The sequence below is a fragment of the Dipodomys merriami genome, unplaced genomic scaffold, assembly GCF_024711535.1.
Source record: "Dipodomys merriami isolate MVZ:Mamm:240054 unplaced genomic scaffold, mDipMer1.0.p SCAF_55, whole genome shotgun sequence".
NCBI classification, from domain to species: domain Eukaryota; kingdom Metazoa; phylum Chordata; class Mammalia; order Rodentia; family Heteromyidae; genus Dipodomys; species Dipodomys merriami.
In genome coordinates, this window is record NW_027206124.1 from 1755529 (window position 1) to 1783017 (window position 27489).

General features: G+C 56.5%; 2 protein-coding genes across 3 annotated transcripts; both read left to right on the top strand.

The window, feature by feature from the left end:
- The first annotated feature begins 1994 nt into the window (after nucleotides 1–1994).
- On the top strand, nucleotides 1995–14334 carry Sh3bp1 (SH3 domain binding protein 1). 2 transcript variants are annotated; one of them, XM_069999473.1, is made up of 18 exons: nucleotides 1995–2324; nucleotides 3511–3559; nucleotides 3726–3830; nucleotides 5063–5139; nucleotides 5367–5478; nucleotides 5565–5641; nucleotides 6032–6176; nucleotides 7023–7091; nucleotides 7247–7337; nucleotides 7735–7880; nucleotides 8570–8681; nucleotides 9001–9082; nucleotides 9164–9244; nucleotides 9992–10108; nucleotides 10940–11037; nucleotides 11354–11528; nucleotides 11899–11996; nucleotides 13666–14334. In XM_069999473.1, the coding sequence occupies exons 1-18, from the start codon at nucleotides 2266–2268 to the stop codon at nucleotides 14091–14093; spliced, it is 2121 nt and encodes a 706-aa protein (XP_069855574.1). In that variant the 5' UTR covers nucleotides 1995–2265; the 3' UTR covers nucleotides 14094–14334. The 2 variants fall into 2 exon arrangements, with proteins under 2 accessions (XP_069855574.1, XP_069855575.1); XM_069999474.1 differs by having other exon boundaries at nucleotides 11902–11996.
- A 2232-nt stretch (nucleotides 14335–16566) lies between these two features.
- Pdxp (pyridoxal phosphatase) lies at nucleotides 16567–24337 on the top strand. Its single transcript, XM_069999877.1, has 2 exons — nucleotides 16567–17171; nucleotides 23075–24337. The coding sequence occupies exons 1-2, from the start codon at nucleotides 16598–16600 to the stop codon at nucleotides 23389–23391; spliced, it is 891 nt and encodes a 296-aa protein (XP_069855978.1). The 5' UTR covers nucleotides 16567–16597; the 3' UTR covers nucleotides 23392–24337.
- Nucleotides 24338–27489: the final 3152 nt, after the last annotated feature.

The window sequence follows — 27489 nt, forward strand, 5'->3', positions numbered from 1 at the left end:
ATTAACCAGCAAAAAGTCAGAGGTGGGGGTGTGGCTCAAGTGGTGGAACTCTAGCCTTGAGTGTAAAAGTCAAGTGTGAGCACAAAGCCCTGCATTCAAGCCCCAGTCCCGGCACCAAAAAATAAAAAATGATGTGATCCTCGCATTGGCCTGTGAGGTCCAGCTTACTGAGCAGGACACTGAAGCCGAAGTGTGAACTATTGCACCTGAAGTCCCTTGGTGAGGGAACTAGAGAGAGGCGACCAAGCTGGGCCATGAGCTCCATCCACACCCTGCCTGTCCCTGTGGCCTTCCAGGTGAGTGTCCACTACCATGATGTCCTACGGGTCACCCAAGTCACCATTGTCTACTGAGCTCCAGGGGATTCAGGCAGAGCCAGATAGGAAGGACCCTGCACTTCCCTTTCTGCATCTGCAGTTCTAAAATGCCACAATGCCAACCTTGGCTAAAGGAAACTCAAGCCCATGAGTCTGATTGTGACATCCCTTGAAAGGTACAATTGATGGGGGTTCCAGCTTTCTGCGATCTCAGTGTAACAAGGGAAGGCCTTCACCACACAGATCACCTAGGCAGACAAACTGTAGCCCCATCCAGGGGGCACCCAGAAGTCCCCTGATCTGACTGGAGGGGAGCCTAGAACTAGGGCATGGGCACGAACTGGGGTGGCCCAATAATCTACAGTGATTGTTTCCATGGAAGCTGCTGCCACAGCCCACATGAAGAGACTCCCTTCCCAGGCCAGAGCAACCCTTAGGCGTCAATAAGGAAGGACAGAGGTAGCCAAACCTTGCGTGCCAGGCATCTATCCGACCCAGACAGTAGTGCCTGGATTCTAGAGACCTCTTGAGTCCCTCCTTGGGAACCTCCAGCCTCCAAACAGGCTGTGCAGAGAAAGGAGAAACTGAGTCACCATGAACTCCTGGTACCTGGCTCATGGGGAAGGTGGAAGGCCAGGACCAGAACCCCAGACTTTCCCAATCCTAGCTCCATATTTTAGGAACCCAGACTGAGCTTTTCCCTCCATCAAAGTATTGCCCAAGCCAGGTGCCCTGGCTAGAATCCCTTGCCACATCTTCCCCCAAACCACAGCCCAACAGCCTTCAGTCGGAAAAGGGAGAGGCCAGGGTTCTATCAGCGGACTCCCAGCTGGGCATCCAGCAGCAGCTGCAGCTGGGGTCCCTCTGAGCTCCTCTCAGCTTTGTGGGGTCGACCCACCCTTTGGGAAGTAGAGGAGCCACCAGCTTCCAGTAAGCTCCCACTGGGTGCCCACAACTGCTGGGCACTGCGACCACGGGCACAAGCAGTCTGGCAATGAAGTAAAGCCAGGCGCAGGGCACCTTGCCCTACCCCCATGGCGCCAACGCTCTAGAGAGCTTGGCCCAGAGGGGGTGGGTAGGCAGATGGGGTGCCACCAGCCAGAAAGGAGAGCTTACTGTCAGCCAGTTTCTCTGTCTCCTATTCCCTAGCAGGAATGGAGCACCCACTGTATGTCTGACTTGGGTTTTCAGTGGAGGGCCAGAGGGAGAACCACTATTGAGTCTGGGGGTTCAGAGCAGCACCCTCATGGCCCCTCACCTTATAAGAAGGAAGAGCGGGGAGCTGGGATGGAGGAATTGTCCCTGCTGAGCCCCTTTATGACGGGACCTCTATGCTGGGGGACCGAGCTAGACACTGTGTGCAGACTTCTAAGGACCTGTCCAAGGCCAAAGCTCCCGGCCAGTGGTCCAGCAGGGGGGCAGGAGGGCCAGATGTCCCAGGGCAGGGGTGGGGGGCCCCCTCCCGGGCCTGTCCGCGCCGCGCAGGGAGCCCTCTTGCCCCTTTGAGACGTGTGCAAAGGTTGCTTCCCACACCCGGGGAGGAGGCGAGGGCGTGGGCTCACCTGCTTCCCGCCACGGCGGCGGGGCGGAGTTGGGGCGCGGGGTGCGGGGGGAGGAGCCTCCCGAGCGGGGCCAGGGTGCGGTGGGGGGTGGGAGGGAGCCCGCGGGGCAGCGCCGCGGTCCTGCAGCCGGGAGGCGCGCGCGCGCGCACGCACGGGGCGGCCGGGGTCGGGGGGCCCGGAAGCCGGGGAGGGGGCCGGGCAGGGCGACCCTCCAAACTTGGCGAGAGGAGCGCCGGGCCGGGGGCGGAGCCGGGGGCGGAGCCGCGCGAGCCCCCGCCGGAGCCAGGCCGAGCCGCGCCGCGGCCCGAGCAGCGCAGCCGGGCGGGGGGCCGCGCGCTCTCCACCCCACCCCACCGTGGCCCCGGGGCCCCCAGCCCGGCCCCAGGATGATGAAGAGGCAGCTGCACCGCATGCGGCAGCTGGCCCACACCGGCAGCTTGGGACGGTGAGTGTCACCCGCGGGACTCGAAGCGGGGACCCCGAGCGCCGCCCTCTCGCCGGACCCTCCCTCTCCCCTCCTCCTCCTTGCTCCCCCCCCCCCCGAGAGACGACCCCCCCCGTCACTCCCGGGCACAGCTGATCTTGGGGAAAGGGGCGCCCCAGCCCAGGTTGAGGGGACCGCGAGGGGAGGGGAGCCTCCAAGTGGACCGTGCCCCCCGGCCCGCCTCACTTGTGCCCTCTGGACAATGGGGCAGTAACCGCCTCCGCCTCGGGCGCCCCCGCAGGAGGGGGAGCCCCAACGCCCCCTGACCAGGGCCCCAGACCTTAGGGGAGGAGACGGACAGGGTCCCGGCCGGTGGAGGAGGGGGCGCCCAGCCTCCTCCAGCCCGCAGGTCTCCGGCTTCTCCCCGGCTCAGGTGGAAAGAACCCCAGGTCTCCCCGATCTGCCCCGCAGCCTGAGTTGGGGGGAGGGCGAGTAAGCAAAGAGACCGGAAGTTTCCGGAGTGGCTGAGGTTTGTCTTTGCTGCTCTTCTTCCCCTGGCCTGGGAGTTCCCTATTCTTTGGGCCAGGGGCAGGGACAGCAATGGGGTGTCCAGAGAATTCATTCTAGTTTCCCAGGGGCACAAATGCCTGGGGGGGGTACCTAGGCAAGCTGCTCTGGCCATCTTGCTCTGGGCCTCCACATTCCTGGTGTGTCTCTCGGCAGGGAACTAGGACTTACACCCCTGCCCACAGTTACAGTCCAGAGTCATCTGTGTGTGTGTGTGTGTGTGTGTGTGTGTGTGTGTGTGTGTGTGTGTGTGTGTGTGTCAGTCCCCGAGTCCCAGCTCTGGGTACTTCCCGTTCTGGAAGCCAGCCCCAGGCCTCCTCTTTCCGGGGTAGGCTGACAGTTTGAGGGTTAGGGAGAAGAGAAACTTCGCTCCTATCCCTAAAATGGATGGGCCCTGGATGGCTCTCCAGGCCTCCTTCAATGTCAAGGTCCACCCTCTGTCAGGACCAGGCCCTGGGTGGAGGAGGAAGAAAACCTTCAGGCCAGTGGAATGTGCTCAGTCTGGGATGAAGGAGACAGGCCACACCCGGGTGGGCCCCACCTGGGAGGGGTGTTGGACACCGTGGGGGGTCCAGGTGTCCCTGGGCAGAGGGGTTCCTAGCCCAGGCTGCCTCAACAGAGGTACCCCTCCCCCTTGCAGCACCACGGAGACAGAGACAGCCGAGTTCCTGGGAGAGGACCTGCTGCAGGTACATGCCTGGACCGGCCGGCCCGCTAGCTTGGCAGGCCCATGCAGGCTTTCAGCCTGGGCAGAGGCTGGTGGGTGGGAACTACATCTGGGGGCTCCAGGGGGAGGGAGAAGCAAAGCAATGCGGGGGGGGGCGCACGGCCACCCCCCTCACTCCTCTCTCCCAGGTGGAGCAGCGACTGGAGCCAGCCAAGCGAGCTGCCCACAATGTCCACAAACGGCTGCAGGCCTGCCTGCAGGGCCAGAGTGGGGCTGACATGGACAAGCGGGTGGTGAGTGGGGGTCTCGGGGAGGAGGGGCCTGAGCAGGAGGGAAAGCCAGATCGGCATCGGTCCTCCTCACCCCTGGAAGCCTCTGCCACCAAACCTCACTCCTGAGGCTCCCCATCCCTTCTTGAGCCCTCCTCCCTCTGCATGATGAGCCAAAGCCAGGCTCTGGCTACACCCAAACTTCTCCGACAGGCAGCAGGCCCAACAGGCTATGTAGTAGGGCCGCCTCTTGAGCTGGATTGAATGACACTGGGATTAGTCAGCAGGCATATTTATTGATGGTTCCTTCGAGTCTGTTGCTAAGGTGTGCAGATGCAGCCTCTCACCCCAGGCTGGCAACAGCCCTAGCAGGAGGTGCTGCTTGCACACGAAGAGACCTGCTTCCATGTATTCACTCATCCAACGTCACACAGCTAGTCAGCCACCAAAGCTAGGGTTGACCCTGGTTTCCCATCCCACAGGGAGTGGTACTCAGTGGTTGAGCACTTGCCTGGTATATAACAGGCCCTGGAGAAGCTCTGAGTTTAATTTAAAGCAAAAAAAAAAAAAAACAGCAACTAAAATTAAAAAAGCTGGGCACTGGTGGCTCACACCTGTAAGTCCTAGCTACTCAGGAGGCTGAGTTCTGAGGATGGAGGTTTGAAGCTGGTCTCTGCAGACAAACCCTAGAGACTCTTACGTCCATTAAACTAGCAAAAAGCCAGAAGTGTGGCCTATGTGTGGCGCCAGCCTTGAGTGGTAACATCTGGCTCTGAGTTTAAGCCCTATTATGGCATACACAGGTACATGCATGTGTGCGCATGTGCACGCGCGCACATGCACGCATGCACACACAGGGGTACACCATTCAATAAAGCCAGAGCATAGAGAGGCGCAGGGTATGCACAGCAGAGTCAGTCTCTTATGCCTTGGGGCAGGAGGAGGAGTCAGGGTCCCATTGCAAGGCCATCTCCTTGGACCTTGGACAAGTTCCCTGCCCCATCCACATAGTAGTTTCCTAGTTTGTAGTGGGACTTGGTTGTTTCTTCCTGCCCTATCAAGTTACTTTTGGGAGTGGGGTAAAGAGGTCCTGGGAGCCTTGTGGTCATCTACTTTTCATTTTCACCTGTGACTATGGTGGGCCTGCTGGGTTTTCTCTCCCCTCTCCTGGGGGCCTTGGTGTGCAGGTGGGGTGGGGGGAGGGAGGCAGGCAGGTGTCCTCACCTCCTCCGCTCCTCCCCCCCCCCCCCCCGTAGAAGAAGCTTCCTCTCATGGCTTTATCCACCACGATGGCTGAGAGCTTCAAGGAGCTGGACCCTGATTCCAGCATGGGGTGAGCATGGATGGGCCTGGCCCTCACCCAAGGGGGCCAAGAAGCCATTTGGGCTGGGAGGGGAAGGTGGTCACACCGAAAGGATGACCAGGCTGAGAGCAAGGCCCAGGTCGGTGAGAGTGGCCACATGTGGGAGGGCACAGGGCCCAGTACAAATGGAAGGGCAGGAAGTGGTGGGGAGTGCAGGCCTCACCCAGCCTGGGCCCGCGCCACACATCTGTCCACAGGAAGGCCTTGGAGATGAGCTGCGCCATCCAGAACCAGCTGGCCCGCATCCTGGCTGAGTTTGAGATGAGCCTGGAGAAAGATGTCCTGCAGCCACTCAGCAGGCTGAGTGAGGTGACCCTGCCTCTGCCCCTGGGTCCAGCTTCCCCAGCCTGGGGCTCCCCTCCTAGCCCCTGAACCCTCCCCGTGCCCGCCTCCAGGAGGAGCTGCCGGCCATCCTGAAGCACAAGAAGAGCCTGCAGAAGCTGATGTCTGACTGGAGTGCCCTCAAGAGCAGGTAGGAGACTGGGCCTGGGCAGCCACAGAGCCGTGAGGCCTTTGCCACACTAGGGCCCTTGCAGTGCCCATGGGTGCACTTGTGCATGTGCTGATGACAGCTGGTGCTAAGGGTGACTCCAAAGCCTGGGATCCCCACAATGCTCCAACATCCATGGATGGCAGGAATTATCCTCCCCTCCTCCCCCCCACCCCCTCCCGTAGCTGGGCAGCGGTGATCACCAAGCCTACCACCAGAGGGCCACCTAGAGCTCTCTGGACCAGGCTGGGCAGAGGCCAAGGGATTTGCATCTGTAAATTGTCCAGTCCTGTGGTTAGGTGCACACAGGGGACACTCACCTCTGGATATGCAATGTGGCTAGTGACCGCTCCATCTTGGGATCACCCCCAGGCTCAGCCAGGCAGCCAAGAACTCTGGTAGCAGCCAAGGCCTGGGTGTTGGTCCAGGCAGTTATAGCCACACCACCACTGCCAACAAGGTGGAGACGCTGAAGGAGGAGGAGGAGGAGCTGAAGAGGAAGGTGGAGCAGTGCAAGGTGAGGGGACAGGGCGTCCATTGACGCGTAGGAGTGGCAGGGCTGGGTACTGTCCCCATTGCACGGATGAGGAAACTGAAGCCAGTGACAAGCAAACAGCAGAGCTGGCCAGCACCTCCATGGGAGCTAGCAGGATGGGCTACATCACGTGTATTTCCTGGACTCTTAGGTGTGTGCTGAGTGAAGGAAGGAATGGATGGATGGATGGTGTTTGCTGATTGGGTGAATGAGTGAATGGAAGAATGGTGTTTGCTGACTGGATGAATGAGTAGATGAATGTATGGATGGATGGTGTTTGCTTACTGAGTGAATGAATGAAAGAATGGTGTTTACTGACTGGGTGAATGAATGGATGGATGGATACATGGATGGATGGATGCATAGATGGTGTTTGCTAACTAGGTGAATTCGAGAAAGTATGTATGGATAGATAGATGAATGGATGGATGGATAAATGGTGTTTGATGACTAGGTGAATGAGAGAATGGATGGATGGATGGATGGATGGTGTTTGCTGACTGGATGAATGAATGGATGGATGGATGGATGGATAGATGGGTAGGTAGATGGGTAGATGGTCTTTGCTAAGTGAGTGAATGAGTGAATGCAGGATATATGGAAGAATAATTGTACACTAAATTAGGCACAGTGCTAAGGTTGTGGGGCCCAGTCATGAGGCCCAGAGTCTGCTCAGGAGTCCTCAGGATCTTCTCAGAGAGAGAAGAGCTGGCTGGGCCCCTGTAGGTATAAGTGGGTGGCCTGCACAGGTTACCATTCCTCCCAGCCTCAGTTTCCCAGGTAGACCCTCAGCTTACTTGGTGACACTCTTGTTTCTCTGTCCCCAAGGATGAGTACTTGGCTGACCTGTATCACTTTGCCACCAAGGAGGATTCCTATGCCAACTACTTCATTCATGTGAGTCCGAGACCCAGCTCCAGCCAGCCGGGACCTGGGGTAGATGCCACAGGGAGGGGCTCCTGGAACCCCCGAGAGATGGTGGGCATCTGCTGTGAGGGTGGGGGAGGCTCAGCTTTCCTCACCTCCCCAGGGGGGCCCTTTTGCCCCCACAGCTCCTGGAGATCCAGGCGGACTACCATCGCAGGTCACTGAGCTCGCTGGACACGGCCCTGGCCGAGCTGAGGGATAACCACAGCCAAGCAGGTGGGGATCTGGTGACCCCACCCCTGACCCTGTCCTGCTCAGGGCTTAAGAGCCTGTACCTCATCCTGAAAGGCATGGATGACTTCTGAGCAGCGGGGAGGGCAGGGGGGATGTCTGGATTCTGTTAGTGGGGAGGATGGAATCAAGGTGGGGACTAGATCCGGGCAACCTGCTAGGAGGCAGAAGGGAGAAGGGTCTGCCTGGCCTAGGGCAGAGGGGAGTGGAGGTTAGAGGGAGAGGGACGTTGGAGAGGTACACCGCATGATTCCAGACATTTCCTGGGATTTGGGGGGAAGGGTGGTCCCACCCGAGTTCCCTTGGCGGTGCCTCTGTGTGCCCCAGCCTCCCTGCCTGGGGCAGGAGGACTCTGGGCCTCTGATGTGTCTCGTCCCTGCAGACCCCTCCCCCTCGGTGACGGCCACCCCCTTCTCCAGGGTGTACGGCGTGGCGCTGGGCACCCACCTGCAAGAGCTGGGCCGGGACATCGCCCTTCCCATCGAGGCCTGCGTCCTGATGCTGCTGTCCGAGGGCATGCAGGAGGAGGTGAGGACTCTGGGGCATGGAAGGGTGCTGGGGGGGCATGTGCTGTCCCCCACTCTTACATGCTGCCCCGGCTGGTTGCCCACAGTTCCCTGGGTGAGGCCACCTGAGGGGAGGGGAGAAGAGGCCTGCCTCCTATCGCAGATCCAACCCTGCCTCCTCTGGCATGCTCATGGGGGCCCAGCCCTGCTGCATGCGTTGATCCACCTAAGAGTCCCCTGGAGGACCATTAATGGTCCCAGTGACTCTCAGAGGAAGCCCTCATGGGCCCCATCTGGCAAGAGGAAGGCAGAAGCAAAGAGGAATCCAGAGTCAGCTGATGAGGTGGCATAGAAGCCAGGCGGCAGCGCCATCTCTGTCACACGCTGCTGTATCTGGCACATGGTGGCACATATTCACACCTTGGGTGTGAATACCTCGATGAACCTTAGGTAGAAGACACCCCAAAAGAAATGGATTGTGAGCTTCCTGCTAACTCCTGCCAGGACCCCACTTCCCTTCCCAGGCCTAACCAGGTTCCTCTCTTCCCACAACTTCCCCGCAAGACTCCCCAGCGTGGCCTCTTGCTCAGAATTCTAGACCCGTGAGAGCCAGGAGGTTCAGTCTGCCCACCAGACTATAGGAAGCCAGGCTACCAGGCCTCCTCCCCTGCCCGCCCTGCTCCACCCTCACCCATGCCTCCTGCCCCCCAGGGTCTTTTCCGCTTGGCTGCTGGGGCTTCGGTGCTCAAGCGCCTCAAGCAGACGATGGCCTGCGACCCCCAAAGCCTGGAGGAGTTCTGTTCTGACCCCCATGCAGTGGCAGGTACCCAAGCCATAGAGGAGACTGGGGGTGGGGGGTGGAGTCGGGCATGGAACGCAGCTTCTTGAAATAACCCCATGATGGGTCAGCTTCAGGCCTGATGCCCTGCCAAGGGGACACCTGAACACACAGGGGTTCCCCATGTCCGGTGTCACGAACCCCCTGAAATGCACATGCGAGATCAATAACTAGACTGTACCAAATAAGCTATCAGACCTTGATTAAACGTGTGAGTGAGAACAGGACTAAAGGTTCCTTCCATGTGGAGAAAGCTAGGTGCTGGGATGCCCGCCCCGCCTCTGACACCCCCTCCCCCAATCAGGTGCCCTCAAGTCCTATCTCCGGGAGCTGCCTGAGCCCCTGATGACCTTTGACCTCTATGATGATTGGATGGGCGCAGCCAGGTAAGGGGGAGGTATGGTGGGAGGAGGCTGCAAAGGCCTGGCCTGGAGCTTGCTCACTGTGGGGTCTTTCTCCCTCCTTAGCTTGAAGGAGTCTGGGGCCCGGCTGGAGGCTCTTGGCCAGGTGTGCAGCCGCCTCCCCCCAGAGAACCTCCACAATCTCAGGTGAGCCCACGTCCACTCCCCCAGCTGTCCCCAAAGACAGAGCCCGGCTCTCACTCCAGACTGGCTAGGTGTCCTAAGAAATATTTCTGAAGTCCTGGTCCTGTCTTCGTGTGTGCTGGGGCTTGAACTCAGAGCCCGGGGGCTGTCCCTTAGCTTTTTCACCCAAGGCTAGTGCTCTAACGCTTGAGCCACAGCTCCACATCTGGCTTTTTGGTGGGTAAGAGTCTCAAGGACTTTCCTGCCTAAGCTGGCTTCAAACTGTGATCAGCAGATCTCAGGCTCCTGAGTAGCTAAGATTACAGGCGTGCCCCACCAGCACCTGGTTTCATATCTTTTTATATTAGATATTGAATTAAACAAATCTCTTGGCCCTTTAAAGCCACACTGCCTGGCTCCCAACCTTACGTGGCCACAGCATGGCCCTGAGGAGGCCACCAGGAGTCAGCACTGGCCAACACAGGTGATGGCCATCCCAGGGGGTGGCTGGGAATTCTCGGCTTGCTCTGTACAGGACAGAGAGTGGGTACTCAGTGAGTAGATCAGCTAACTAAAGACTTGGCTCAGCAATAGAGCTCCTGTCTAGCAACCACAAGGCCCTGAGTTCAAGCCCCAATAAAACCATGCTGTGTGGGGTCTGTCCCACGCTTTACAAAACCCCAGGACAGGAAGTTCTCAGGCCTTACAGCCATTCACAGGCACTGGTGGCCTGGGATGGCCTGGCTCTGCCCAAGCCCTCCTCCCACCCAGGTACCTGATGAAGTTCCTGGCCAGGCTGGCCGAGGAGCAGGAGGTGAACAAGATGACCCCCAGCAACATCGCTATCGTCCTGGGGCCCAACCTGCTGTGGCCACCTGAGAAAGAAGGGTAAGAAAGAAGGGTAAGGAGAAAGAAATGGGGAAGCTGGCCTCAGCCAGCCACCTGCTGCTTACATCCTCTGCTCCTTAGGAGTCTCGGTTTCCTCATCCCTAGAGCAGATCCAGAACCTCCGCTTCCCACAGCTCATAGGGCTTTGGAGTCAGGCATTCTGAGTAAGGGCAGTGACAGGCTGCCTTTGTTGCTTTGGGGGGTTGCTTGGCAGGCTGGAAGCTTGGGGATCTCGTTCTCACTTTACCCCCAGCCTTCCAGAGTTGACACTTGTGGGGGTGGGGTTCACTTTCTCATCTGTATATTAGGGAGAAGTTATATAAATAACTCTGAGGAGTCTGGTGAATTAGATAATGAATGGGAGCTCTTATCTCCAGTTGGTGAGCCAAAAGCTAGACGCGGAGCTGTGGCTCAAATGGTAGAGTGCTGATCTTGAGTGAAGAAGCTAAAGAACAGGGATCAGGCCCTGGATTTAAGGCGTGGGCATGCACGTGTGCATGTACACACACACACACACACACACACACACACACACACACACACACACACACACACAAAGATAATGAATGGAAAATGTTCGATAAACTGTGAAGTACTGTGCTACATTAAGGGGTCATCAGTTATTAGCAGGTCCCATGCTAAGTGCAGCTGCATGGTAATGGCTGACTGGATCCCAGAACTGTGGGAAGAATCTGTGTTTGACTAGTGATGTCTGCCATGGGAGGAGAGGGAGACTGGCCATCACTTCTGCTCAGGGCAGGGCCACACTGAATTGCAGAGTCCTGGAGATGCTGCCAGTCAATGACTTGCTTTGTCTCCCTTGTGTGCCAGGGACCAGGCCCAGCTTGATGCTGCCTCGGTGTCCTCCATCCAGGTGGTGGGTGTGGTCGAGGCGCTGATACAGAACGCGGACACCCTCTTCCCAGGAGGTGAAGTTGCTGCCTTCCTGTCACCCCACCTCAACACTGCCCCTCCTCCCGCCCCGCGCTGAGCTCCTAGGCCCGGCCTCAGTCCCGGTCGCCCACACTCGCCCTGAGGCCCTGAACAAGTGACTCCTCCACTCTGGGCCTCAGTTTGTCATCTGTGAAATGGGGGCAATCTTGGCCGCTTCAGTGTTGGGGTCACGTCGTCGGAGTGGGGGGCTCAAGTCCAGTCCTGATGGTCCAGTTCTTCCAGGGGAAGGCTGTCCCAGGGCTGCAGGCTGATGAGAGCTGTAGACTTGATACTTGCTCCTTCTGTCTCCAGACATCAACTTCAATGTGTCAGGCCTCTTCTCAGCCCTCGCCCCCCAGGACAAGGTCAGCGACCAGCCGGATTCTGGGGAGCTGACAAGCGTTGCTCTGCCAGCTGCCTCCCTAGCCCCAGCCCCAGCTCCAGCTCCAGCCGCTGCTGCGCTGTCGTCAGCGTCTGGGAAGGAGAGGTGAGGGTCCTGGGGTCTGACCAGCCACTCCCAGCCCCACAGGGACTTAGGAAGGGGGAGGGGAACCAGAGCCCCACTTCCCGCTTCAGAGTAGCGGGGTGGAGCCGGGACCCTGCTGTCAGCCTCCTGTGATCGCTCTTTACTGAGCACCTTCTGTGAGCCAGACACTGTTCAGGCCAATGCCAGAAGTGCCTTTCACCAGAATCCAGCCTAGCACAGAGCCCTTGCGCCTGCCACAAGGAGGTGGGGAGCAGGTGCTGGGGCCTTAAACTCCACCTCACAGCAGGCAGTCACCCCAAGATTCCAGGGGACTTCTGCAGAGATGGTCCAGACAGCAGCTGCCCCTCTGCTCCCCCTCTCCTTCCTTCAGCAGGCTAGAGCCCGAAGCACCCCCCAGGCCAGCCTCACCAAGGGGCGGTAGGGGTGCCCCGGAGACCAACGCCCCAGCAGAAGACACGGCACGGAGGAGTGAGTGACTGCGGGAGAGGGGGGAACTGTGCAGACCAGGGAGACCGGGGACCCAGCTGGTCCTTAGAAGCCTGGGCTTTGTCACCTGGCACTCAGTTCACGTTCCAGCCCTGACCTTGGGCAGGTTGATGGTGGGTCCTGTCGGGGCCTGTTTCCACCTGTAGTCATTTCCCTGACAGGGGGCTGTGTGACAAACAAGCCTGGCTATAGAGAGTGTGTAGGGCTCTGGGGAAAGTCAGCATGAGTGTGGGAGCAACCAGAAACCGGGGTCCTCAGAGAGCAACAAAAGAAGGGGATGGCAGGAGGTAAGTCCTGGGGTCTCCTGAGTCCACTCTTGCACTCACCTGTCAACTTGGCCCAGAGATGGGCAGGTAAGAGGGCTAGGAGCCCAGCTTGGGTGCTGTTACAGAGTTGGGATGTAGGTGTGGGAACCAGGATCTTTGAGAGCTCGGGTGGGGAAGCTCTGGTGGGCTTCTCAGAGGAGGTGTCAGGGACAGGCGCACTCATGTGTTCGGTAGATGTTGCCACTCACCTGCTCCACACAGGTGTCTCACCTGCATCAGGGTCTTGGGGCCAAGTTGGATAAAAATGACAAGGTATGGGCTGGGAAGGTGGCTCAGTAGTAGAGCGCTTGCCTTGCATACATGAGGCCCTGGGTTCGATTCCCCAGCACCACATAAACAAAAAGAAAAAAGCAGGAAGTGGCACTGTGGCTCAAGTGGTAGAGCGCTAGCCTTGAGCTGAAGAGCTGAGGGACAGCGCCCAGGCCCAGAGTTCAGGCCCCATGACCAGACCAAAAAAAAAAAAAAAATGACAAGGTGGCAGGTGCCTGTGGCTCACCCCTGTAATAGCTTCTCAGGAGGCTGAGATCTGAGGATTACAGTTTGAAGCCAGCCCAGGCAGATAAATCCAAGAGACATATCTCTAGTTAATTATTTAAAAGCCAGAATTATACAAGGCACTGGTGGCTCACACCTGTAATCCTAGTTACTCAGGAGGCTGAGATATGAGGATTGCTGTTCAAAGCCAACCTGGAAAGTCCTTGAGACTCTTATCTCTAATTACACATCAGAAAACTGGAAGTGGAGCTGTGGCTTAAAGTGGTAGAGCATTAGCTTTGAGCAAGAAAGTTCAAAACCAAGAACACAGGCCCTGAGTTCAAGCCCAGGTACTGGCAAAAAAAACGACGACAAAAAGACAAGATAATATCCCACCACAAGTCCTTTGAAAAACGAAAGTTTTTTGGTTTTGGTTTTTTTCCTGTTGGTGGTGGGACTTGAACTCTGGGCCTGGGCACTGTCCCTCAGCTCTTCAGTTCAAGGTGAGCTCTCTACCACTTGAACCACAGCTCCACTTCCTGTTTTCTGGTGGTTCGTTGGAGATCAGAGTCTCACGGACTTTCCTGCCCAGGCTGGCTTTGAACCGAGATCCTCAGATCTCAGCCTCCTGAGTAGCTAGGATGTCAGGCATGAGCCACTGGCACCCGGCTTAACGTTTGTTTTATTTTTACCCTGTGAGAGAGTAGAGCTCTTCTTGCAAAGACACCTCAATATTGAGAGGGCCAACATGGCAGGGACAGCAGAATCAAAGGTCCTGCGGCAGCACCAAGCTTGGGGGCTCCCCAGGCTCTGTGGATACCTGATCTCCCCCTTCTCTCCATCCTCCACAGCCAAGCGTCCAGCGCCCGCCAGGCCCACGGTGCCGCCCCCCCAGCTCTCCGGCACCCGCTCCTCCCCTCCAACCCCACCCCTGCCCCCTGGCTCTGGCAGCCCTGGAACCCCACGAGCTCTGCCCCGCCGTCTGGTGGGCACCAGCCTCCGGGCCCCCACAGTGCCACCTCCTCTGCCTCCAGCTCCTCCACAGCCTGCACGGCGCCAGAGCCGTAAGTCCCCAGCGTCCCCCAGCCCAGCCTCTCCCAGCGCGACCTCCCCAGGCCCAGCCTCTTCTGGCCCAGGATCTTTGAATGTCACTGCTCAGGGGGATCTGGGAGTGGCCCCAGAAGATAGAGGGGCCCCTGAGGCTGCAAGTGGGGACCCCACTCGCACAGCACTACCACCTCAGCCCCGCCCTAGGGTGCTTGCCTCCGAGACTGACTGAGCAGGCAGTTCCTCCTTCACTAGCCCTCTGTGCCCCTCCCCTCCCCACTGTGTCCTCCCGAGACCTCCCTGGCCTCTCAAGGTGTGGAGCCCCCAGCCTTGCCCACAAGTGCCTCGGTACCCACTGCTGGGTCAGCCCTTGTGGCTGGGAAGGTTGAAGAGAACCCCTCCCCCAACTTTCTGACCTTCTCCATCCTGGGGCTGGGAACCCCACATCTGACTCCCCACTCTGGCAGGGTCCCAGAAAGATGGACCAGCTTGCCTGCTCCTACAGGACTATTATTTTTCTGTCGCCAACATATTTTTGTAAGGCTGGTAAATAAATTATTTTGGACAGAACCAGAACCATTGCCTAATGAGTTTTATTTTCTATCCTGGCAATAAAGTGGGGGCAGGGCGGGAAAGAGGACCCTGGTGGCTCACACCTGTAATCCTAGCTCCTCAGGAAGCTGAAATCTGAGGATTTAGGGTCAAAGCCAGGCAGGCAGAAAAGTCCTTGAGACTCTTACCTCATAACCACCAAAAAGCTGGAAGTGAGGGTGTGGCTGGAGTGGTATAGTGCCAGCATTGCGAGAAAAAGCTTAAGGATAGCGCCCAGATCCTTAGTTCAAACCCCAGAACCAGTACAAAACCGGGGGAGTGGGGGAGGGTTCCCTGCCTCCTTTCTATGTTCTGGTCTGAAATGATTAAGTGACAGCAACTTGGACCTTCCTCTGAGCTGAATGCCCACTGCACTCTGATTCTGAAGAGCTGGGTCACTCCTATACATTTTGGCATACAGAAGCGAAACAGTAGCTTAGCAGTCTACTATCCCTATAGCCCACCTGGTGGAACATTCTAGGCCCAGGAGGCCACCTAAACCTAAGCAAAGGCCTGAAGCAGGAGGGAACAGTGTAGCTGAACCTCAAAGTTGTGGTTCTCTTGCATTGTTTTCAGCACCAGCAGTTCTAGGGTGGGGATCACATATCTTCAGCACCTTCTCTGAGATTGGCAGACAACCTTGCAACTCGAAAACACAGTTCCCCACATTTTAAACCTAAGATCTGCAGTTTTCTTCATATCAGAAGCCCCCTCTCCCAAACTGCCGCAGTGCCACCCCTCCAATTTCCATGGGGTCCACTTAGTTGTCATCACCTAGGACAATTGGCCAGCAACTAAACACTGCCCATCCCAACCATAACTTGACAATCTTGGTTCCAGCTATGCTTCCAGATTTGAAGAAATCATTTGTCAAAAGCCACAGAGCTGTACGTGTACAATCTTTGCATTTACTGAACATAAATAAAATGTGAAAAAAGTAAGTCTAAGCCTGCTTGAGTGGCTTACTCCTGTAATCCTAGCTACTCAGGAGACTGAGATTTGAGGATCAACGTTCAGAGCCTGCACAGGAAGGTCTGTGAGACTCTATCTCCAATTAACCACAAAAAGCTGGAAATGCAGCTGTGGTTCAAGTAGTAGGGTGCTAGCCTTGAGCACTCAGGCCCTCAGTTCAAGCCTCAAGACCAGCACCCATATAAAAAGGTCTACTGCTAGTGTAGAGGACCTCAGTGTCCCCAGTGTCCAGGAGAACCTCAGTCACTCTTGCTCTAGCACGTGTTTTAGATCCTTGCTCTGAAAGGTAGGTTCCAACGTTCCAAAGTCAATGACATTTGAACTCTGGGCACGGAAACTGTCCCTGAGCTTTTTTTGCTAGTCCTGGGGCTTGAACTCAGGGCCTGGGCACTGTCCTTGAGCTTCTTTTGCTCAAGGTTAGTACTCTTACCACTTGAGCCATATCACTACCTCCGGCTTTTTCTGCTTATGTGGTACTGAGGAATGGAACCCAGAAACTGGGGAATGGAACCCAGGATTTCATGCATGCTAGGCAAGCACTCTACCACTAAGCCACATTTCCAACCCCCTGAGTTTCTACCACTTGAGCCATAGCTTAATTTCTGGCTTTTTTTTTTTAGGGGGGGGTAGTTTATTAGAGATAAGAGTCTCACAAACTTCCCTTTCCGGGCTGACTTCGAACTGCTATCCTCAGAGCCGCCTCCTGAGAAGCTAGAATTATAGGCGAGAACCACCGGCGCCCGGCTCGCATCTGTTTTCGTCCTAGCAACCAGCTCTCTTAAGCTTCTGATTGGCTGCGGAGCCGCCTTTCCTCTTCCTTGTTCTTTATTAGTTAAAAAGAGCTTCAGTCTCCAGGACTCCTACCCTATAAGAGAACAGTTGAAGTTGGAACTTAGCGGCGATTGGTTTAACAGAGAAAGAGGGCGGGGCTAGAGGCCAAACGAGTTCTTTGTTGGTCTTCAGTGGCTGCGGAGATCCCGCCCTTTTTTCCCAGATCCGTTCGCTAGCGGCCCCAGGCCTCTCCGAAACTCTCTCTCCCATTGGCCGCGAGGCAAGCTGTGGCCCCGCCCTCCAGCCCTTCTCGTGCACCGATTGGCTCCACGCGAATTGGCCCGAGCACGCCGTGCCCGCGGAGGAAGAACGGCGCGGTCGTGCGAGCGGCCAGCCGGCTGCATGGCGCGCTGCGAGCAGCTTCACGGCGCGGGCCTGCGCGACGTGCTGGGCCGGACGCAGGGCGTCCTGTTCGACTGCGACGGGGTGTTGTGGAACGGCGAGCGCGCCGTGCCCGGTGCCCCGCAGCTGCTGGAGCGGCTGGCCCGGGCCGGCAAGGCGACGCTGTTCGTGAGCAACAACAGCCGGCGCGCGCGGCCCGACTTGGCCCTCCGCTTCGCGCGCCTGGGCTTCGGGGCGCCGCGCGCCGAGCAGCTCTTCAGCTCGGCCGTGTGCGCCGCGCGCCTGCTGCGCCAGCGCCTGCCGGGGCCGCCGGGCGCGCCGGGCGCCGTGTTCGTGCTGGGCGGCGAGGGGCTGCGCGCCGAGCTGCGCGCCGCGGGGCTGCGCCTGGCGGGCGACCCCGGCGACCCCCCGGACGCCCCTCCGCGCGTGCGCGCCGTGCTCGTGGGCTACGACGAGCACTTCTCCTTCTCCAAGCTGAGCGAGGCGTGTGCGCACCTGCGCGACCCCGACTGCCTGCTCGTGGCCACCGACCGCGACCCTTGGCACCCGCTCAGCGACGGCAGCCGGACCCCGGGTGAGCGGGGAGCCCGCGGCGGAGGGGCGTCCTGCCCCGGCGCCTCCAGGCCTGCGGCCGGGGATCGGGGATGCTAGGGAGCCTCCGTGCCCCCGCAGGGCCCGCAGAGGCCACCTGTGCGTGGAGGCGGCGGTGGGTGGGGTCCCCCTTTTGACCGATGAGCAAACTTGGGGCCTGTGGTGACTTGAGAGAGGGATCCCTGTCTGTGGACATTAGGGACTGGCCTCCTGTCATTTTGCCCCCAGGGGATAGGTGGGAGGGAGCAGAGCCTGGGAGGGTGGTCCTGGGGAGGGAGGTCGGGGAGGGTTGGGACAGCATCGGAGGCAGCCGGATGGAGGCAGGTGGAGTTTGGCCCCGAGGTCCAGCCGGCTGTGTGATCCATGTACTGGGTTACATAACCTCCAAGCATCGGTCTGGGTGCAGGGTACCCACCAAGCCAGCGTCCAGCCAGGTCTGTGATAGGTGGGAGGGGCTCACACGGCTGTGAGTTGTAGCCAGTTCTGGGTATCACCTCCATGTCTGTTTGCCCAAATCACTCCAGAGATGGAAGTATCCCATTTCTCAGTTAAACTGAGACTGAGCCTGTGCACTTGGTTATTCAGAAGGCTGAGTTCTGAGGATCGCCGTGCAAAGCCAGCCTGGGGCAGGAAAGAAAATGGAAGTATCCCATTTCTCAGTTAAACTGAGACTGAGCCTGTGCACTTGGTTACTCAGAAGGCTGAGTTCTGAGGATCGCCGTGCAAAGCCAGCCTGGGGCAGGAAAGTCTGAGAGCCTCTTTATGTCTAACCAACAAAAAGCCAGAAGTGGAGCTATGGCTCAAGTAAAAAAACCAAGGGACAGCACCCAGGCCTTGAGTTCAAGCCCAAGAACCAGTTTAAAAAAAGAACGAAAGAGGGCTGGGAAGGTGGCTCAGTCAGTGGTAGAGCGCTTGCCTTGCACGCATGAGGCCCTGGGTTCGATTCCTCAGCACCACATAAACAGAAAAAGCCAGAAGTGTTGCTGTGGCTCAAGTGGTAGAGTGCTTGCCTTGAGCTGAAGAGCTGAGAGACAGCGCCTAGGCCCAGAGTTCAGGTCCACTACCGGCAAAAAAAAAAAGAATGAAAGAAAGGCAGGCAGGCTAAGAGAGGGAAAGTGAGCTCAGCCAGCTAGTGATAGAGCAGGGGAACTGGACTGGCGTCTCCTCCTCCCAGACACTGTTCGCTGCTGTTACCTGGGGTGTTCAGCGGCCCCTCTGTGAGTTAGAACTGGAGGCAGCGGAGCCTGATGCCCACTGTCTTGTCACTCCTATGCTGGCCCTTTGCAGACCATTGTTGATCCCAAGTCCTGGGAGCCAGGATGGTTGGTGAGTGGGGTGAAGTAGATGTGTATTATGGTGGGACTTGGATCTGGGAAGGCTTCCTGGAGGCGGTGGCACTCCACCATGACAGTGAGCTGATAGATCAGTGTTAGGATGGGATGAGGGAAGGACTGTAGTTCTGATCTGTCCTGGGACTTACTTGCAACTTGACAATGTGAACCTGTTTCCCTTAGATCTAAGGAGAGGGTCTTTGTCTTGTCCTGCTGCCCTCACTGGAGTAAGGCTAGACCTTACCCACATCCCTCCTCCCCCTTTGTGATCACTTCTGCTTCTCTGGGGAAACAGAGGCTTAAATCCACTTCTGTGGTCCTTGGGTACAACTGATAGAGCTTTGAAAAGGTGGTACAGAAATACTAACACATGCCAGGTATGGTGGGTGGTTCATGCCTATAATCCCAGTTACTCTGGAGGCTGAGATCCGAGGATCTTGGTTTAAAGCCAACCTGGGCAGACAAATACAGGAGATTGTTATTTCTAATTAACCAGCAAAAAGTCGGAAGTAGATATGTGGCTTAAGTGGTAGAGTACAACCTTGAACAAAAAAGCTGAGCAGGGACAAAAGGCCCTGAGTATATGCCCCAGCACTAGCACATGCACACAATATTAACAAAGGCTCTATTGTACACAGAAATCTTTTTTTTTGGGGGGAGGGGTCCAGTTGTGGGGCCTGAACTCTAGGCCTGGGTGCTGTCCCTCAGCTCTTCAGCTCAAGGCTAGCACTCTACCACTTGAGCCATAGCGCCACTTCCGGCTTTTTTCCTTTTTGCTTATGTGGTGCTGGGGAATCGAACCCAGGGCCTCAGGCATGCAAGGCAAGCGCTCTTACCACTGAGCCACCTTCCCAGCCCATACACAGAAATCTTAAATGATGTTGCCACACACCCCTCTCCCCATGGGCCTCCTGGTGTGTTTACCTTGTTACTACCTTGTGCTACAAACAGAAATGCCCACTGTCTCAGAAACATGTCAGCACAAAGCATGCAACAGCCTTGGTTGGCTGAATGTGAGTTAATGAGGTCCCAGAAGGCAGAGAGCAGGTCATGGTCCTAGCACTGCTCCCCTGCTGTCCACCCCTCCCCAGGGTAGGGCTCATCGCTGTACCCTAACCCTAACCCTAACCCTTCAGTGTCTGACTTACAGTAGGGCCTGGGTAAGGCCTAGGCCAGTGATGCAGGTGGGACGCAGGCATCACTGTCTTGGTGGGAATGGAAGGGACTCATAGCTGGAACTGTTATTGAGTTAAGGAAAAATACTTCAGGGTGACTCAGTGTGATCCTTCTCATCCTGGAGGAACTTTGAGCACCGAGACAAGTGGCTCTTCTTCCCTTTCTACCCAGTTTTTTGTTTATTTGTTTTTATTTTTGTGCTGGTCCTGGGATTGAACGCAGGGCCTGAGAGCTATCCCTGAGCTTTTTCTGTTAGCATTCTACCACTTGAGCCACAGGTTCACTTCCAGCTTTTTGGTGGTTAATTGGAGATGAGTCTCCCAGACTTTTCTGCCTGAGCTGTATTTGAACTTTGATCCTCACATCTCAGCCTCCTGAGTGGCTAGGATTACAGCCCTATTCAGTTCTTTTTTTTTTTTTTTTTGGTTAGTTGGGCTTGAACTCTGGGCTTGGACGCTGGCCCTCAGCTCTTCAGCTCAAGGCAAGCACTCTACCACTTGAGCCACAGCGCCACTTCCGGTTTTCTGGTGGTTTATTGGAGATAGAAGCCACATGCGGACTTTCCTGCCCAGGCTGGCTTTGAGCTGTGATCCTCAGATCTCAGCCCCCTGAGTAGCTAGGATTACAGGCGTGACCAGCAACCGGCAGTGGTAGAGCTCTTACCTTGCATGCCTGAGGCCCTGGGTTCGATTCCTCAGCACCACATAAGCAAAAAGAAAAAAAGCCGGAAGCGGCACTATGGCTCAAGTGGTAGAGCGCTAGCCTTGAGCTGAAGAGCTGAGGGACAGAGCCCAGGCCCAGAGTTCAGGCCCCACGACCTGACCCCCCCCCCCCAAAAAAAAAAAAAGAAAACTAGTGGTGGACGCTGGTGGCTCACACCTGTAATCCTAACTACTCAGAAGACCGAGTTTGAGGATCACAGTTCAAGGCCAGCTCAGACAGAAAAGTCCCTGAAACTCTTTCTCCAGCTAACCACAAAAAGCCGGAAGTGGTAGAGCTTGTTTGAAGCCTTGAGCATAAAAGCTCAGGCACAGCACCCAGACTCAGAGTTCAAGCCCCAGGACCAGCAAAAAGAAAAAAGAAAAGAAAACCAGTGGGCTGGGGGAATGGGTTAGCAGTAGACCGTGTACTTATTAGCATGCACTAGGCCCTGAACTCCATCCTTAACACATAGACAAACAAAAGTGGGCATGTTCTAGGGCAGATATTAGGAGGAACCTTCCAGGAGTGTTGCCCCAGGCTAGCTTAGCAGCTCAGGTTCTGCCCTGTTCCTGTGAAACTGGGGAATGACTTGTCTGGGGACCTCAGGCCAAAGTGTTGCATAGCTCCTCTCCCCTTTGCTTAACTAAGTAGAATGGGGCAGCTGCAAGGAGGACAGGACGCCTAACCATCTGTGGTCAGGCCAGGCGAGCCTTTCCTTACGCCACTGGCTGGTTCCTGGCATAATGGCTGGTTTGGAGCTGCCAGTGTGAGATCCCCATCTTAGAGCTGGGGAGCAATGTGCAGTAGACACCTTCACGCAAGACTTCCCTATCAGTAGCGCACTGTACAGATAACAGTGAAATGTGGGCGACTGTGAGGAGGGGGGACTCTCTGCTGTCAGCACTTGGTTTCCTTGAGTTTGGGGTTGACGGCTGTGTGTTGAGCCCCGGGCCTGGGCGTGTTGGGCAGGCGTCAAGTCACACTGCACCCCTGGCCCTTTTGCTTGTTGTTTTTTTGACAGTGCTGGGATTTGAACTCAGGGCCTGGCCTCACAGTTGTTAGGACAGCACTCATCCCTTTGCCATGTCTTCAACTCCTTTTTGCTTTTGTTATTTTTGCTTACGGCTTTGCTTTCTGTCTGGGCCAGCCTGAACTGTGATCTGCCTATTTATGCTTCCTCCATAGCTGAGAGGCACACACTACTAAGCCCAGCTTTTTTTTTTTTTTTTTTTCCCTAGTCCTGGGGCTTGAATTCAGGGCCTGGGCACTGTCCCTGAGAGTTTGCTCGTGGCTAGCACTCTACCACTTGGCCCACAGTGCCACTTCTGGCCTTTTTTGTTTATGGGATACTAAGAAATTGAACCCAGGGCTTCATCCTGATAGGCAAGCACTCTACCACTAAGCCACATTCCCAGCCCTATGCCCAGCTTTGATTGGTTGAGATGGGGTCTGGTGAACTTTTGCCTTGGCTGGCTTCAAAGTGCAGGCCTCCCAATCACCACCTCTTGAGTAGCTGGGACTGTAGGTACAAGCCACCATATCCAACTCAGACAGGGTCCCACTAACTTTGCCACCCCAGGCTAGCCTTGAACTCCTAACCCCCCTGTCTCTGCCCTCTGAGTTGCTGGAATTACAGGCATGTGTCACTACTCCCATAAGACTTTTTTTTTTGGGGGGGGGTCTGTGTGTGGCCTGAACTCTGGGCCTGGGCGCTGTCCCTCAGCTCTTCAGCTCAAGGCTAGCGCTCTACCACTTGAGCCACAGCGCCACTTCCAGCTTTTTTTCTTTTTGCTTATGGGGTGCTGAGGAATCGAACCCAGGGCCTCATGCATGTAAGGCAAGCGCTCTACCACTGAGCCACCTTCCCAGCCCCCCATAAGACTTTTAATAGTATCTTCCTTCCATAGCCAGCTCAAAATTCCTAAAAATGCAAGTCCTGCTGCCCCTCAGGAGGCTGTATGACCTGGGCCAGTTGACTAGCCTGAGCTGCGGCCTCCCCACCGGTCGGGGGCCTACCCAGCAGCCCATTGTCATCTGGCCAGGGACACAGAATGTTCTGGCTGAGGCAGGCACGGCGGCCTCACAGTGCCCGCGGGAGGTGCTGGCCTGGGTGTCAGGGCTGAACAGACCTCCTGTTGGTTGTTGGGCCCCATGGATTGGGAGGGACTGCGTGGAGCCTGGCTCCAGCTGGAATTCTCTCTGGCTACCACTCTCCCTCTGGAGGGTTGCCCTCCAGAGGCTCACTGAGTAGGGGTGCGGTATGCTTCTGTGCCCTGGTGCGTTCTTGGGGGACCAGGCTAGTTTCCTGTGCCTGGAGCACAGATGGTTTCTGGGAGCAGTGAGCGCCACTTCTGGCCAAGCACTTGCCTATGTGGTGCCCACAGCACGTGTGGGGGCAGGTCTGCTCAGATCCCTGTTGGGCAGTGGGTCCGTGGAAGTGAGAGAGGCTGAGCAGCTTGCCCAAAGGCACACAGCTGCCAGGATGAAACAGCGGACCGAAGCAGGCTTGTGCGCATGCTGCTGTACGCCCACAGCACCCACAGGCGGCAGGTGCCGTCCATCTGCTCATTAGTGATGGGGAAACTAAGGCAGAGAGTTACAACTAGTGTGTCCCAAGGACTGTGGTGTAATGGCTGGAACCCGGCCTGTGAGCACTTACGTGTCTCCTGTCCTGCAGGCACAGGGAGCCTGGCCGCCGCGGTGGAGACAGCCTCAGGCCGCCAGGCCCTGGTGGTGGGCAAGCCCAGCCCCTACATGTTCGAGTGCATCACGGAGCACGTCCCCATGGACCCCGCCCGCACACTCATGGTGGGGGATCGCCTGGAGACCGACATCCTCTTCGGCCACCGCTGCGGCATGACCACCGTGCTCACACTCACAGGCGTCTCACGCCTGGAGGAGGCCCAGGCCTACCTAGCGGCTGGCCAGCACGACCTGGTGCCCCATTACTACGTGGAGAGCATCGCGGACTTGATGGACGGGCTGGGGGACTGAGCCCACTGACCTGTCGCCCTCCCTCCCGCCCCCTGAGCCCCCTAGACAGACGCGGGGCTCATGCCTTGTGAACCACGTTCTGTGCCGTGGGTGCCCTGGCCTGTCTCTTCACCTTGGTGGGGTTGGGACCCAGGGGCGGTTTGCCCTGACAGTGGCTGGGCCCTGATGTTCCAAGGCTCCCCTGGCCTGACCCAACCAGGTGGCCTTAGTTGCTGCCCTGTCCCCTGCCCTCTGCGAAAAATGGGCCCTGGTGCCCACCGAAGGTTCCCTGACCCTGAACACTTGATTTCCTCCCTGTCTCTAGGTCCCCCGGGAGTCCTGCCACCACCAGGGGGCCCTCCAGCTCCGGCTGGCCAGTCAGAGGTCTGGGTAGCCACAGCCCCTTGTCTTAGGAAACCAAAGGAGGATGAGTGACAGACAGTGAGTCCCTGCCATCAGTCCCGAGAGGAGCAGTGACCCCCGCCTGTCCTCGAGCCCCAGTGCACCAATCAGAAGCCAAGCTATGGCCATCCTTGCATGTCCTAGGACCTGGGGACACCGAGTAACCACCCACTGGTCTCTTAGACCCCCAGTAGAACAGTGTGGAAGTCGGGGAGACGGTGGCTCCTTGGCAGTCTGCAATTGGCTGGACAGGCCAAGGAGTCCAGATTTCAGTAGATAAATATGGGGCTGAGTATGAAGACACTCCTCTACAAAGCTTGGGGACCTCGGGGCTGCTGTGGAGAGCTCCATCCTTCTACGGCCCCTGTCCAGTGTTGACAATGGCCACAATTGGGCAGGGGGTCTGCCCGCCCCCTCCCAGCCCCCGTGTCAGTGTTGTGCCACCTTCCCCAAGCCCATGTCCAGCTATTTATTTATTTATTATGTGCCAGTAGGTGGGGGCTGGGCCCTCCCACTCCCTCTCCCCGTTGTAACTAGTCCTTAATAAAGTGCCCGTGGGAGTGTCTGTCTGCTCCAGTCCGTGGCCCCAGGGGAGACTGCTGTCCCCACTGCCGCCTTCACCGCCCGCCGCCCGAGCCATCCCATTTCTGGACTTCAAGGGCGCAGATCTGACCGAGCTGCTCTTAACGCACTGCTGAGCCCTCATCTGCCAATCTGTTTCAGTCCATCGAACACTAGTGAGGCCAGGCGCCAGGGGCTCATGCCTGCAAGCCTAGCTACTCCAAGAAGCTGAAATCAGGCTCACAGTTCAAAACCAGCCCAAGCCCTGAGTTCAAGCACCAGTACCAGCACACACAAAAAAGCAAAAACCAGTGAGCCAGCAGTCTGGTCAGGAGGGACATTAAGGATTGGGACTAGCTCAGCGGTTGAGAGCTGGCCCAGCACTATAAGAAACAATGGCTACGGGGCTGGGAAGGTGGCTCAATGGCAGAGCGCTTACCTAGCATGCCTGAGGCCCTGGGTTCAATTCCTCAGCACCACATGAGCAGAAAAAGCCGGAAGTGGCGCTGTGGCTCAAGTGGTAGAGCACTAGCCTTGAGCTGAAGAGCTGAGAGACAGCGCCCAGACCCTGAGTTCAGGCCCCACAACCGACAAAAAAAAAGAAAAAATCAAACAATGGCTACGCACATTTACCCAGAATACACAGCTGGTTAGTAACACATTGAGCCAACTCCAGGAGGCTGTGGCTCCCACTGGAAACTGGGACAGGAGAATGTAGGCTAGGGTTCTACCTGTGGGATCAGATGCAGAGGCCACGCCCAAGGAGCTGCTGGTCAGCTTCCGGGTGCTAAACATGTGTAGGCCACTGTGTCATCTCTGAGGCATCCCAGAGGAGAGGCCCGCCAGCCTGAGGGCAGAGGCTGTGCGCAGTGCACTCTAGGCAATGATTGCAAAGGGCCGGCTTGTATTTCAGGCTCCTTCCTGCTTCAGAGTCCCAGAGGTCTTGTCTAGCCCGTCCACAGGGGATGGGAGATCCTAGCAGCCCTAACTCCCTCGTGAAGCTAGAAGTGCCTGCCTGTGACAGACTCCGTGCCACCTGCAGAGGCCTAGCAAGTGGCCTAGCACTTCTCAGGGCTTCGTGCTGGGCCCCCAGCCCCCCAGGGCAGATTCTCACTGGAGTGGCTTGAGTCAAATGCCCAAAGGGTCAGGCGGCAGTGCTGGTCCCAACAGTGGCGGTGTGAGTCACTGACCTGTGCTGGAGATGTGGGACATTCCTGCCCACTGTCCATTGAGAACTTGTGTGTGTGTGTGTGTGTGTGTGTGTGTGCCCGTGCACGCGCACGCGCATGTGTGTTCCAGTACTGGGACCTGAACTCTGCCTTATACTCTTCCCTTCACCTCTTCGCTCAGGGCTGGTATTCTACTACTTAAACCATGGGTCTGTTTCTAGCTTTTTGGTGGCTAGTTGGAGGTAAGAGTCTCATGGACTTTTTGCCTGTGCTGGCTTTGAACTGAGACCCTCAGATCTGAGCTTCCTGAAGGGGGTTACAGGCATGAGGTATCACTGCCTCACTGTCCTGGTCGTTCTTGACATAGGATCTTGTTTTTTGCCTGGACCAGCCTATTTTATGCTTCCTATAGCTAGGTGACAGGTGTGTGTCACCAGACCCACCTGCTGGCTGAGAAGGGACCTGGAGCATTCCCTAGGCTGGAATTAGTCCCCTGATCTCAGCCTCTCCAGTAGCTAGGATTACAGGCATGAGCCACTGGCGCCAGGCAGGACACAGATCTTAGGTGATTTCTTTGAAGTACTGGATGAATCTACCACAGGAACTCTAGCTCCAGAGTCTTGCCAACTGAAAGCTTTTCTTCCTTTTAAAAGCAGTTGAGGTTTCTAGTTACTTGATATGTGGACTTCCAGCACATCATAGAAAACAAGGATATATCCACATCCCAAACTAAGGATACATTCATTAAGCAAGCTGGGCACCAGTGACACGCCTGTAATCCTAGCTACTCAGGATGCTGAGATTTGAGGACTGTGGTTTGAAGCCAGCCCAGACAGGAAAGATGGTTAATCTCCAGTTAACCACCAAAAAGCCAGAAGTGGATCTGTGGCTCAATGCTAGGATGGCATCCTTGAGTGAAAAAACCAAGTGAAAGCACCCTGGCCCTGAGTTCAAGTCCAAGTACTGGCACACAAGAAAGGAAAAAAGATTTGTTTTCAACAGTTACTACATGAACTGCTTATGAGATCATGAGCTGGACACTGGTATCTCACAACTATAATCTTAGCTACTGAGGAGGCTGAGACCTGAGGATCACAGTTCAAAGCCAGCCCAGGCAGCAAAGTCTGTGAAACTCATCTCCAATTAACCATCAGAAAACTGGAAGTGGAGCTGTGGCTCAAAGTAGCAGAGTGTTAGCCTTGAGCAAGGGAGTTCAGGGATAGCACCCAGGCCCCATGTTCAAGCCCTGTAACCAACAAGCAAATGAGGGATCATGGATGGGAAGTGAGTTGTGGACTTGTTCTTTTTTGTGTCGGTACTGGGGCTTGAACTCAGGGCCTGGGTGCTCTCATTTGTCTTTTTTTTTTTTTTTTTTTTTTGTCGGTCGTGGGGCTTGAACTCTGGGCCTGGGCGTTGTCCCTCAGCTCTTCAGCTCAAGGCGAGCGCTTTACCACTTGAGCTACAGCGCCACTTCCGGTTTTCTGGTGGTTTATTGGAGATAGGAGTCTCACGGTCTCTCCTGCCCGGGCTGGCTTTGAACCGCGATCCTCAGATCTCAGCCTCCTGAGTAGCTAGGATTACAGGCGTGAGCCACCAGCGCCCGGCTCTCATTTGTCTTTTTCATTCAAGCCTGCACTATATCCCTGAAGGCACACCTCCACTTCTGGCCTTTTGGGAATGTGGCTTATTTGATAGAGAGCTTGCCCTGCATGCTTGAAGCCCTGAGTTCGATTCCTCAGTACCACATAAACAGAAAAGGCTGAAAGTGGTACTGGGGCTCAAGTGGTAGAGTACTAGCCTTGAGCAAAGGGACAATGCCCAGACCCTAAGTTCAAGTCCCAGGACTGGGAAAACAAAAACAAAAGAACCAAAGTCACAAACTTTCCTATCTTGGTTGGCTTTGAACCGTAGTCCTCAAGATCTCAGCCTCCTGATTGGCTAGGATTACAGGCATGAGCCACTAGTGCCCAAAAAATGGGTGTTTTAG

Excerpts from the sequence above, each read along its gene's own strand:
- Sh3bp1 (XM_069999473.1), top strand. The coding sequence starts at position 2,266 with ATGATGAAGAGGCAGCTGCACCGCATGCGGCAGCTGGCCCACACCGGC. Across the intron at positions 3,831-5,062 it reads CTGACATGGACAAGCGGGTG|AAGAAGCTTCCTCTCATGGC; the intron begins GTGAGTGGGGGT and ends CCCCCCCCGTAG. Across the intron at positions 6,177-7,022 it reads GGAAGGTGGAGCAGTGCAAG|GATGAGTACTTGGCTGACCT; the intron begins GTGAGGGGACAG and ends TCTGTCCCCAAG.
- Pdxp (XM_069999877.1), top strand. The coding sequence starts at position 16,598 with ATGGCGCGCTGCGAGCAGCTTCACGGCGCGGGCCTGCGCGACGTGCTG. Across the intron at positions 17,172-23,074 it reads CGACGGCAGCCGGACCCCGG|GCACAGGGAGCCTGGCCGCC; the intron begins GTGAGCGGGGAG and ends CCTGTCCTGCAG.